Source organism: Helianthus annuus, chromosome 3 (genome assembly GCF_002127325.2).
Source record: "Helianthus annuus cultivar XRQ/B chromosome 3, HanXRQr2.0-SUNRISE, whole genome shotgun sequence".
Lineage (NCBI taxonomy): Eukaryota > Viridiplantae > Streptophyta > Magnoliopsida > Asterales > Asteraceae > Helianthus > Helianthus annuus.
Genome location: NC_035435.2, coordinates 128,454,081 through 128,467,074, shown reverse-complemented (window position 1 = coordinate 128,467,074; position 12,994 = coordinate 128,454,081). Strand labels below are relative to the sequence as shown.

At 34.1% G+C, this 12,994-nt stretch overlaps 1 protein-coding gene and 1 long non-coding RNA gene across 4 annotated transcripts; both read left to right on the top strand.

Moving 5' to 3' along the window:
- Positions 1–1,254: 1,254 nt before the first annotated feature.
- On the top strand, positions 1,255–2,002 carry LOC110896517 (period circadian protein). The gene is made up of 2 exons (XM_022143820.2): positions 1,255–1,503; positions 1,584–2,002. The coding sequence occupies exons 1-2, from the start codon at positions 1,363–1,365 to the stop codon at positions 1,836–1,838; spliced, it is 396 nt and encodes a 131-aa protein (XP_021999512.1). The 5' UTR covers positions 1,255–1,362; the 3' UTR covers positions 1,839–2,002.
- A 548-nt stretch (positions 2,003–2,550) lies between these two features.
- On the top strand, positions 2,551–7,672 carry LOC110894466. Of its 3 annotated transcripts, XR_002566339.2 has the most exons (9): positions 2,551–2,885; positions 2,972–3,032; positions 4,405–4,492; positions 4,596–4,726; positions 4,857–5,113; positions 5,205–5,283; positions 6,570–6,684; positions 7,115–7,269; positions 7,361–7,671. It is a non-coding gene; the product is annotated as an uncharacterized LOC110894466 (long non-coding RNA). The 3 variants fall into 3 exon arrangements; XR_004889848.1 differs by having other exon boundaries at positions 6,623–6,684; positions 7,115–7,672; XR_004889847.1 differs by having other exon boundaries at positions 7,115–7,672.
- Positions 7,673–12,994: the final 5,322 nt, after the last annotated feature.

Below are 12,994 nucleotides of genomic sequence, written 5' to 3'. Positions count from 1 at the left end.
CACATGGGTTTTCGATTTATCTTTCCCCTATATATATATATATATATATATATATATATATATATATATATATATATATATATAGGGAACTTATCAAATTTATCAGTGCAGATTTAACATTTCTACACGGTTCTTGCTTTTAAAAAAAGACAATTAAAAACATAGGGGTGGATCACGTACAAGACATAATTACATAGGTCGTTTTTAATTTAAGAGGGGAGAGTATTATGGTCTTTTCATTGCATGACCTACTTCTTCATAATTTTCAAACGGCTATAACTTTCTCATATGATAATATATACTTATTTTAAATTAAAAGAGCTTTTTATTCTCTTTAATTTGAGTATGCTATTGTTTGAGTTTTCTTAATTTTTTTAAAATATATTTTAAAAGCTATAACGTTACGTGATTATAGATGTTCCGATACGTAATTACATACCATATGTGCAAGCAATAACAAATGCTCAATGTGACCCTAATCTATAATCACGTACCATATGTAACAAGTGTGATGTACGTAATTACGTTATTATATTATTTTTTATTTTATAATGATTTTTACTAAAATTATGTTTATTACGTGATTATACATTCAATACAATGAGAACTTAATTGCTTATATGCTATTATGTGATTCGTACGCAATTTTGATTTTGTAGAATGAAGAGAATTGCGATTCATAATTTATTATGACGAAAAATACCCTTTTTCAATTTGTGTTTCCATTTGTAGAATTGTTGTATTTACCATACTGCCATCGCATCATTTTAATCGGTTGATCTTGCAAATTGACAACCTAGATTGTCTCTTGTGTTTTGTACTATAAGCCTCTCTTGTATGTAACCACCCCTAAAAACATATTTGTTGTCACTTAACTATATAGTCTAGTGAACTATAACAAATTTAGGTCAAGTGGTTTTAGTGAGGAAAAACAAAAGTCCTGCAATATATGATAATATTAAATGAAGAAATGTTCATAGCTTCCTAGGAGTTTTTATCCGTAAATCTTCTGATACTATCATATTTTATACATTCTCTTTTCTTTTAGACATCTAAAAATAGGAAATGTGATGTCAAAACCAAAAATTAACCGATAAACATGCCACCCCACCCATCTCATAAGGCTAGGTGTCCAAATTCTATTATAGGTCGATCGACCAAAAATTAACCGATAAACATGCCACCCCACCCATCTCATAAGGCTAGGTGTCCAAATTCTATTATAGGTCGATCGACAGACATGCCACCCCACCCATCTCATCTCTCATATCTCCAATCTTCTTGCTATAAACATAATCACCCTCTTTTATTTCATTGCGTTGTTAAGGGGATTAGAAACACGTACAAAGCAGCGCACACAATATGTATTCAACGAAAATTGGAGCAATGATAGTCTGTACTATTCGTCAGCATACTCTCCTTCAAGCCACCATACCCGCTCGCTCTGGTAACGGCTTATTAGGCGGTTGCTTCTCCTTTGTTTCCACCCCTCCTCCTTCCGAGGTACCCATACAAATATACACGTTATCTATACGAGATCGAAATGATCATGAACAAGGTAGTAACTATTGAGGTTTTTGCAGGGTGGAAGTGAAGGGGTGGGAGACAAGGCAAAACAAACAATGGATAATGTATTGGGTGCGGCTAAGGACTCTAGTCAGAAAGTTAAAGATCGAGTGACCCGTACAGGAACGGGTACGGGTACAGGAACGGATACGGGTACAGGTACAGGTACGGGAATGAATAACCCTAGCAAAGACCCCGATATGAATCACGGGGTTGAAACAACCGACAGTAGTTGTGAAGATGTGAGGGGTCGCCCTGGTGGATACAACTGAATGATGGTGTCAACATGAAAGATTCATGTGATCAACGTATGTCGTAGGTTTTCAAGTTTTATTTTTAATTTAAGATTTTTTATTCATATTTTTTTTTTCCAAATAATAAAGTATTTTATAGATTACTTTTGCCCTTTTTTTAAATTAGGATGATGCTATTATACCTTTAACCATCCAATCGTACTTCTAAATCCAGTGTTGTAAAAATCAGATCAGATTGAATATTAAACTGTTGTTTTACCATTCCACTGATTGGACCCGGATTGTGGTAATATATTTTTTAATATTTGCTAGAATCGACCAAATGACATTTTACCAACAATTTCATCTTGTAATTCAAACTTTTAATGGTTTCTTTTATTATGTATTAAATTAAACTAGTATGATGCATGTGTGCGTTGCGATGGAGGCGTCATGGTGACGGAATATACATATTTGATACTTACTAAATATCCAATTGATTGTATAACACCGTCATTCGAGATTTTATCATTTATAGTTATGATTGCTATGAAATAACATAATCTATATGTATATATATATATATATAAACATGATAAATAAGGGCTTATGTGGCATTATGTGGGGGCTTGGAAAATGATGTGGCAATTGCTAAGACCACCTAGATTTTGGTTTTGGCTCCAAAATCATGGTCAAAAATTTTGGTATATGGGTTGAGGCGGGATCCGTATGAATGTTATTATGACCCGACTTCAACTTTTTTCACTTCCCTTACAAACCCTAATTTTTATCTCATCGTTCTTCTGCCGTTCATTCCTATTCGCAAGGAATCAAGACTTCAAAATCACCAAGATTTCATCTTCTTCAATACGCTTCTGCATCTCTATCTCAAATCGATGACAAGATTTCATCTTCTTCCCTAAGATTCATCGGTTTTCATCTCTCAATTTAGGGTTTCGGCTATATATTTCTTATAATCCGAAGAACACACAACCTTCATTCGCATCTAGGGTTTCTGTTTCTTCCATCATACATCTCCTTCTCATCATCCCTAAATCTCATTCCTGAAAGATCATCAATACCAAGGTATGATTCAGTTTTCTATCTATTGATCATCTTTATTCTTGATTAGATCTTTTTTTTTTTTTTTTGCATTCCTTCGATCTTAATAGATCATAGGTACGAATCGCTCCTCACCTCTAAAGTCAGCATCTGCTTGGTTTTGCGATAAAGGTAATCATTGAATTCAAATTACATTGGTAATCGACGATTCTGATTTTGGTTCTAAATTGTTGCGTAGTTTGATTTTCTATTGGTCATTTTAATCGTTTGTATGTCTTATTTTAACTAGGGCTCCGATTTGCAATGTAATTGGTGCTTAAGATTCCCAAATTTGAAAATAACAATCAACACCATAGGCTCACAATCTTGATTCTTGGATTTAGAGATACATTTTCTTTTGTATTTATGTCACTTGATTTTAGTTTAAAACTTTAAAATGATGCAGTAAGTTGCTAATTTGCTATTTTTCATTTTGGGCTTCTTTAGATTTTGAATATCACCTCATTTTGATCCTAATTCATTGTGTTTTTATTTCCCCAATATGTTAAGTTATAACTCCAAAATCTTATTCTCAATGCCACTACATAAGGTAAATTAAAATAGAAGTACTTCATTTACAGTATTCGATCATAATCCATATAATAATATCCTTAGATGGTTTTCTTTTTTGTTCAAGTAAGCTCGAAAGGGATGGTTTATGATTTGGATAATATAAAACAAATGAAAAATAGGGTTAAGAAGATTGATTTAATTATGTACGTTATATTTTTTTATAATTATTAAACTTTATTGGTTGTGTGTTACATGAAATTGAAACATATTGTTTAAGACAGTGGTTCGGGTCAAAACCATCCGTTTTAAAAAGTAGTAATTTGGTTCGGGTTAAAACAGGTCGTTTAAAAGGTCTCGACTTGGTTCGAGTCAGAACTGTCCATTTTAAAAAGTATAAATTTGGTTCGTCTCACACGGGTTCGGGTCAGAATGAGACTTTTTATTATTAGTGCCAATTTGGTTAGGGTGAAACTGGGTTAGGGTCAAAACGAGTCATTTCAAAGAAGTATCAATTTGGTTTGTGTCAAATTGGGTTCAGGTCAAATCAAAACAGGTCATTCTTAAAAAATGTGTAAATTTGGTTCGGATCGAAAAATGTTCAAACTGGACTCCAATTTTGATAGCCATTTTAATATAAAGTATCAAAACTCATTAATGGGCAAGGCTAAAGATTATTATAGTCTTTGATATTTTAGCATGATCTTTTAATTAGATATAAAGATTATTATTTTAATTATACGTGTTAGTCATTTTTTACTTATGAGTGAGGATTTTAATATTGTATTGTTGGAATATATTAATGTTGGTTTGAAAATTTGTTTACTTTTAGCTTAAATATTTTATTTTGTATTGAATAATCGTAAAAAATAGTGTTTAGAAGTTTGATTTGATTATGTATGTTAGATTCTTAATCCTAATTCAATTATGTGTGGTTATTAATTAACCAATTTAATGTTGAAAGAAGTGGAATTCTTTACTTTTTCTTCTACAGAAACCGCTCATTTGCTCAAGAACCAATCTTTGGATTCTCAATGAAGACATTAGTAATCATGAGTCCGCTAAGAAGATGAGGCATAAAGGTTTATGTAACAATATGTTATACTGTTGTTTTATTAATGTTTTGTAACTAGGTAATATTATATATAGAGGCATATTATGATGTTAAGTATGTGTGATCATTAGGTAGTCTTCGGTTGATATCACTGGCACCGGTAATGGTCAGAACCCGCCTTGGGATGGTTTAGTTAACCGTTTGGTACCAGATTTCATGGATCTAACAGTGGCTTATTTTCCCAACGGCAATTATTATATAGGTAACTTGATACACATTTGTATGTAGATTAGGAAGATGTTTGTATTTGATAAGTGCATTTATATGCAAGCTTTCTACTTTATTTTTGAATTTTGTTTTGGTTGTTATTTATGATGGATACATTTTTTTAGGTTATTATGGTACCACCAATGATTGGGATAACTACTTGAGATATGTAAATCCTGATGGAGTTCATATGTCTCATGTAAGATTTTGTTTCACTCTTTTGATGTTCCAACTAGCTGATAGTTTTTTTTATTTTTTTTTATGATAAGTTGATAACAATTGGTTCTGATCTATACATGGAGTATATGGGGATATGGATCATGGTTATGGTTATGCACCATACGGTCCTTATTCACATGTTGGCTCACTTTTGCGACAGTAGGTCAGCTCTATGGTCATTTAGTAATCTTCTTATTTCTGTTATTTTTTTTTTGTTTTTTTAACTAATCTGGTTATGATTACATCAAAAATAGGAGGGATTTTTTTTCCAGTATACGTGAGGCTGCTTCGAGATAATGAATACAAAGTGCGTATTGCAGCTATACTGATCATGTAAGTTGTTATGATATTAGTAACTTTGTTTTTCTTGAATGAAACGATTATGAGGTTGTGTTGAATGTACAATTTGAAAAACTTTTGATCTCATTTGACCCGTTTTATTTTTAGCCAAAATTCTTAGATTTTACACATTTGGCCTGTTAGCTAACAAAAGTGCTAATAGGAAAAAATGTTATAATATGTAATGTAAATGCTATTTTACAAATTGATTTTGTAACTTTTAGGCGAATTATATCGTTGGGAGATCTTACTTACCGCTTTGATTTGTCATACGAGAAAAGAAAACACGTGATTTGATTTCCAACAATGCATGGTCCAAGTTGTTAGATAGTAGAGAGGAGCTTGGTACCAACCAGGTAGTGAAAATCCCCAAAAATGTGTACAGTACCGGTACGAAAAATCCAAAAAATGGGTACCGGTACTAAAAACGCTAAAAGTCGGTACCTAAAATATTTTGGTTCGGGGTATTCAGTCTCGGTATTTAGTACCATTTGCTCATCCCTATTAGAAATTGATCACGTAAGTTGTTATGATATTAGTAACTTTGATTTTCTTCAATGAAATGATTATGAGTTTGTATTGAATATACATCTTGGAAAACTTTTGATCTCATTTGACCCGTTTCATTTTTTGCCAAAATTCTTAGAATACCTAAAAAGTGTATTGGTTACATCATGAGTATAAACAATCTATTATATTTTATATGTCTCTATCGTTGTAGATGCACTTTTGTCCAAGTTTCCATATTCATCCCTTTTTATGGTACTGCTCGGCTCGGCTCGATACCTTGATTCACTTTAAATTACTGCTATTTAATATTATATGGTTATACTAAGGTAAGAGGGAGCATATTTGATTAATTTGCATATCTTAGATATGATATCCTAAGGGTAACTGTTTACTACTCTCAGGGTGTTAATATTTCTTTTCTCTGAACCACACTTCATCCTTATGTTTATAGGGTGTCTGTTATAGTTGTAGTGGTAACGTGCTTTTACAACATTTATAAGAACCGTAAGATTGAGAGAATTCTTGTCAGAAAATATCTCAGAAAATATGGTGGCTATAGATTTTGTTAATCATATTTCTTTAAAGGAATTGGAGTGTTATCATTTAAATTATATGTTCTGTTATGGCTATTATTTGTTTAGAGCATATGATAGTCTTGACACAAAATATAAGAGCATGTGATTGTCTTGACACATAAATAGATGTTTTTTAGCTTAGGTATTATGGCTATTATTTGTTCAGCCCTTTAATGAAGCTACTTTATATTTTAGGTGATGAATCAGAAGTTAATCGAAGCATAATATGGTTCATATCTGAAAAACAGGGTGGTCGAAGAAGACGACGGTCAAAAGGGTTCATCCGGATTTGATTTTGTTCACTTCTAAGGTTAGTTCTCTTCTAACTACGTGCTTCTATTTCTTTTCAAATCTTCTTCCACTTTTGTATTATGCGAATTTAACTTCAGTTTAGGTAAAAATCGGTATCTGTTATTCAGAGGTTGAAATTGACGATTCATGGTGGGGAATCAGTTATTGCAATACCAATACTTTGAGTATTTGTTTTATATGAACTATAATTAGATTAATTAGCTTTAGCAGTTGGTTTGTTTGATGAGTTTACGATTGCTTCAAATTTCAGTCATTTTATCAAAATCTAGGTATGTTTTGAACTTGAAAATTGCAGGTTTAGTCATTTATTCATAATCTAGGTATGTATTTGAACTTGAAAATGGCAGGTATATGTTTGTTTTGAGTGTTTTTAATGCAGTTCAAGTGTTTGTGAAAATGTCTATGTGAGTGTTTTATTGTTGGTTTAGGTGGAACGGGCAAAGTTTGTGTTTGAATCAAAGACTATAATGAAAATGGAGCTTTTGGTGTTGTCTTCGCTTGAATGGAAAATGAATCATGTGACTCGGCTACTACCTGCAGTTGGATCCATTGGTCCTCAAAGTTTTGGAACAAACTATTCAATGTAAGTATGTTTCTTTTTTCTTGGTTTGGTGATTGCTATGTATATATCGTTTTATAGTTATAGAACGGCTTCATTTGTGGTTATCATGTAGAAACACCCTGGATGGATCAGTATTTGGTTCAATTTTCTCTAAGTAATATTCTTTTAGTTCGTTTATTTGTGTCTCTACACCTCACTTAAGGGATCGGAAAACTGGCTACCGTATTTGGTTGTCACACGGTACGAGGAACAAGATTTCATTATTAGGAAAAATGTAATCATTTTTACAGTGATGGATGAATGTTATTATGTTTATTCTCATGTATGTTCTACCTTTATTTGAAGCAAACAATCATCACGTGTAAAAGATGCCATCAAAATTGAAGGTTTGTTGGTAAAAAAAAAAAACAGATACTGGGTTTATCCCTACTGGGTCGAATTCATTCAATGTAAACTCTTATTTAACTTTGGTCTTTTAAGCCTCAAAATTTAACTTACTTTGTTTTGTTGTGTCATTATCCACCTTTTTACAAATAGTGTATTATATTCTATTTTAATAAATAATATGTCTCTCTTAGGTTTGTAGTCATATTGCATATGGTAAGGTAAAGGGTCAAAATTTATAATTTATAGTTTGCACTTTTAACGTGTAATAGCTAAACTAAAGCATCCACATGAAGTTTTGAAGTTGTTTCAGTTGTTGGCTGTTATAGCTAGAAAGCATGAGGTCACATTGGCAGAAGAAAAACAACTTTTTCTAAAGTAATTCTAATATTTCGAGAGGTTTAGGAATGATTTATTACATGGCCATTGTCTCAGTTGTTTGTTCACCATTATTGTGGGGCTTATGTACTTATTCTTTTATTTTATAACCCTCAAACAAGTCGTTTATTCGGGTGTAGAAATGGGTATTTGTTATGGATGTCTATGGGTATTTATTTTTTAGATATAAAGATTCACAACCCGGGAGTATTCCCGGGTGATAACCTAGTACTATATAATAAGAGCTAATCTAGCCGCTCGTTTTCTATTTCCACTGCATAAGACGTATATAGCGTATCGATTGCAGCCTGTAGCTCCAACTGTTTAGCACGAATATTAGATACCCTCTGTGTAAGCTCGTCTAATTTCTCTGCAATGGGTCGATCGTATGTGATGACCTCGTCAACCAAACTTTGTAAACGTGTCAAAAATTGTCTCTTTTGTACTTGGCATATTTAACTCAATAAACATATCCAAAATGCTTTTAGAAAAAGGTTATGAAAAATTACTTTTATTTTTCTAAGTAATATATGTTTCGGATAATATTGCGGTCGTTAGAATATGAATTTAAAACGTTACTGATAGGCCTAAAGAAATTTCTTCCATAGCTGCAACAGATTGTCATGCCAGGTAAAGACATCGAGTTTCATTGTTTTATTAATCTAATATGACGCTAAGAGAAGACGATTTGCCATGGTTGCGAATAAGCATTCGCCAAGCAATAATAATAACCATGAAATATATGTTATCATCATAGTCGTAAAAACAGAAACGCTACTTATGTAAGTACCATAGGCTTGGTAAGTACACAGTGCCTACAAAATGCAAATCTCAATTATATAGGCATTTGGAAATATAAAAACCCATGAGGAATCCAATTAACAAAAACACATGGCAGACCTAAAGCACACCAAACAACACTTGGTTGCCAGGCCCAGAGCCCAAAAAAACTACTCGTGATCGCCTGGACAAGAGCCTAAACACAACAACAAATCAAACAAACAATATTGTCGAACATCCAACAGCGTAATGTGGCCAACAACAAGAATGCATAACGTACAAACACAGAAAGCCTACAAAAGTTAATAATTGATATTATATAAATAAATATGTACTTTATCTCTTATCTTATCTTATCTTCAGCCCAACTAAACATCACTTGCTTAAAACGTTGATAATTAATACAATATCAATTATCAACCGGTGTACATAAATCAAACAGATTATTAAATCTGTATTCATAAATAGTAAGTAGGTGTAGCAAGCTGCACAGCATTACAAGTGAACATAGGCTCGATATCCGGTAGGTTTAGTTGTTTGTTAAATGCCATCTCAGCCACAAACCCAAAACGTTCATCCTCACTACTTAATATTAGTTAAGCCGAATCTGATATAATTAACCAAAAAACTACTACTAAAAAAACAAAAAAGCTCAGCGACGCTTCATAGCCCAACTTTCCAACACATACGATTAAAAAATACGCTTTAACTGTATAAAGCTCAGGTTCTCAGTCATTGAGGGAAATTTGCTTCATTCATGCCATCTTAGCCTCCAATTTAACAAAGGCACGATGAACATCTTCTATATGCTAGTTTGGTAGGTAACACATATTTGCCATTAAAAGCTCATTAAAGGATCCTTTCCCTTGAAACTCAGGTAAGCATCAAAGCCTCAGTATCTTAAAAGACACCAATGACATCCAACAAAACAGTTCTAGATGTAAATGTAAACAACAACAAAACCCAGGTAATCTTACGTTTTAAAACTTAACAACCCTAGATCCAAATGTCTAGTTAAAGCATCTCTCATAACACCTCATAATACCTTAAAGGAGCATTTCAGAACCTTACAGGATATAGGGATGAGGCTAGGACCAATCGAACACGAGAAACAAATCAAAACAGAAGAAAACTGGTTATCCGCGTCGGCGACTTGCCTTTACGGCGTCGCCGACGCCATTCCCATCAAGAAGTGCGTAGGCAGCAAGTTTAGGCATAGATCAGTCATTTCACGTTACCGACACCACTTATTCGCGTCGCCGACGCCCCTATTCGGTCAGCACATCGCAATTGGATAAATTAGGCTTATCCATAGCTAGAAAAGGAGTTTCATGGCTTATAATATATGGATTTGGGGTAGCTCAACGAGGGTAATCCAAATATGAGGTTTTGAAAGGCTAAACATGTCATATCCTCGGCTGCACACACATGGATTGTCAAAAACGGGAATTAAAGGCAAATTTCGAATAAAAATGAGTTACACACAAAGAAAACTTTTCAAAAACACCCTCAATCATCATCACTAATCATTATCCAATCATCACCATTATCATCCAAACGCTAATCATTCCATCAATCATTCATTCAAGATCGAGATTTCAAGATTCATGGCTTGTGCTTCGTATTCTTCGTCCAGTGATCAAGTTTCGCATACCATGAGTGGCTAATCAACTAGGGTTTTACCCTGGTGTAGATACTGTAAGATTTTTAGTGTCACACCCCCAAAATACCACATGCGGAAACACCGCGGGACGTTTGGCGTACCAGAATCCAGCCACCAATCATATTGAACCACGACTTTGTATTAAATAAAAGTTCCCATTTATTTCATAAGTAATTCCAAAACACAACTTAAACCAAATTCGTTCACCGGAAGCATAATGTAAATAGTTATTCAAGTAATTCAAAATAAGTGTGCAAGTTCAATAAACAAGTATCCAAGAGCTACGACCCATGACCACTCCAGCACTCCCAGATAGCAAGTTCCATCCGTGAATCTAACGACCTGCAAGCATGCAGACAAGTGTGTCAGACGACGCTGGTGAGTTCAAAGTTTGTTAACACGTTTTAGTTACCAGATATAAGTATAAAACATTTCAATGATTTGATGTTGTTAATAACTCGATTACCGCAGATGGCTCCAGATTATTTGCCCTACCCCAATGCTCTATCAAACATTGGTCAAGTGGTTAAGGTGATTAGTTCACGACCGTCCTCCCCGGTACGGTGTGAGGGTGCCAAACCTAATAGCGCTATCAATTAATAACCCCGTTGCCTCCCCGGTAACCAATTCGGTATATGATGGGACTTAATGATAGATATGAGTGTATTAACCAACATCCCAGGTTTAACATTCCAATCAAACCCCTTTACAAGACATTCCTCCACGGAACGTTACCCGATGTCCCTCCCCGGGACGCATGCTTGAAAAAGAGCAGTGAACTCACCTTGGTTTGCTCGGTATGTGACAACTGTCAAATTTGCATACATCCGTACGATTATTAGACAATGATTAAGACTTAATGACTGTGTTGCATTTTAGTTGATTACTTGAATTACCTCTGATTATTATCATATTCATACATGTGCATCATATATTGCAAATGACATAACATTACTACATGCAAACTTTATTGATTCAAATTATGCACGAAACAAAGCTAACACAGTTATCAGACAAAGCCAGAGAAATGCTGACGAAGTTCAGAACATAGACATACATAGTATTGAGATATAGAATGGGCCAGAAACCAAGAGTTACACTGGTATAGTGTGTAGAAAAGTAAGGGTCACAAAACTGTCTTCCTAGTGATAGTTTAAGTGTTGGAAAGTGCCTAAAAACTCTCATACACTGCAGAATTTAGCAAATTAAGCAATTTAACAACTAAATATCATGCAGAATTGTGGTTAAATGGCCCAGAATACTTTCCTAAGTGTCGGGAATCAAAACAGTCACAAACAGTAACATAAAGCATACTAAACTGCAAGGTTTAGCACTTTAACGAACCGGTAACCAACCGAACAACCGGACACTACCCGAAACATCAAAATTACACTAGAAGCATTGTTTTATCATTTCCAAGCTAGTTATGACCCCTGAACATCATAACATACTAAATAAACATATAACAACTAAACACCCAACTAATACACTTAGATTTCAACCAAACTAACTTAACTTACCATTGCATCCTAACCAAGACCCCCCCCCCATGGTGGACAGATAGACAAGGTGGTCCCATTTCAACCAAACTAACTTAACTTACCATTTCAACCAAACGAACCGGTAAGCACTGTTGTTTTATCTTGTATCAAGGATAGTGTTTTGCTTTGTTCATTGGATTATGTTCGATACGTGATCATGTGTAGCGATAAGTTGTATGAGTAATTAGGGATGCACATTAATAGAAAGCTCGGTGATGATTGCAACAAACTGTACGATTTGATTTGTAGTGTATTCGATGTTTTGTGATGAATTGGAATTTTTGAGTTAAACTGATGATGAATAACAGGTTAGGCCAACTGTAATGTGATTGGTAGTGTCACAGATACCTTAGGGTTTCGGCTAAAACAACATGAGTCTGTTATTCAATGATAAGGAACAGTAGTTGTTGCACTTGAGTATATGGGTTTGCTGTTAATCATGTTGATTATTACCGTGACATGATTAGAACTTATGTGATAACGTTATTGAGTAATTGATTCATTGGGATCCTGTGAGTGATTAGAGTTTGTAACTGTTGGTGTGGTGCAGCGAAGGAATACCCCGACGAAGGACCAGAGTTGACGAAGAATGATTCTTCGTCGACAAGCATCTCGACGAAACATGGGGTTTTTGTCATACCTCGCCCCGACGAAGGATGACCCTTCGTCACAAGGGGTATTTCGTCGTGCAAGTACATGAGTTGAACAGTAGGTGCCTATGATGTTGATGATGATAGATACTTGTGTGTGTATGCGATCCTTGTTGCTTGTCAATGAGAATAAGAAACTTGGTTCGATTATTGGTATAGCAACCTCACCTGTTATGTTATGTGTTACTTTGTGACATTCACATGAGATGAGAACTTGCGTTACAAAGGTGTATTTACTACCTGATATATTGTGATCTTGTGAGAGATATAAACTGTGTGAAAGTAATGACTTGTTTAATTGTGAAACTGATGATATTGTTAACCACGGTAGGGTTTGTTGATTAACTGGA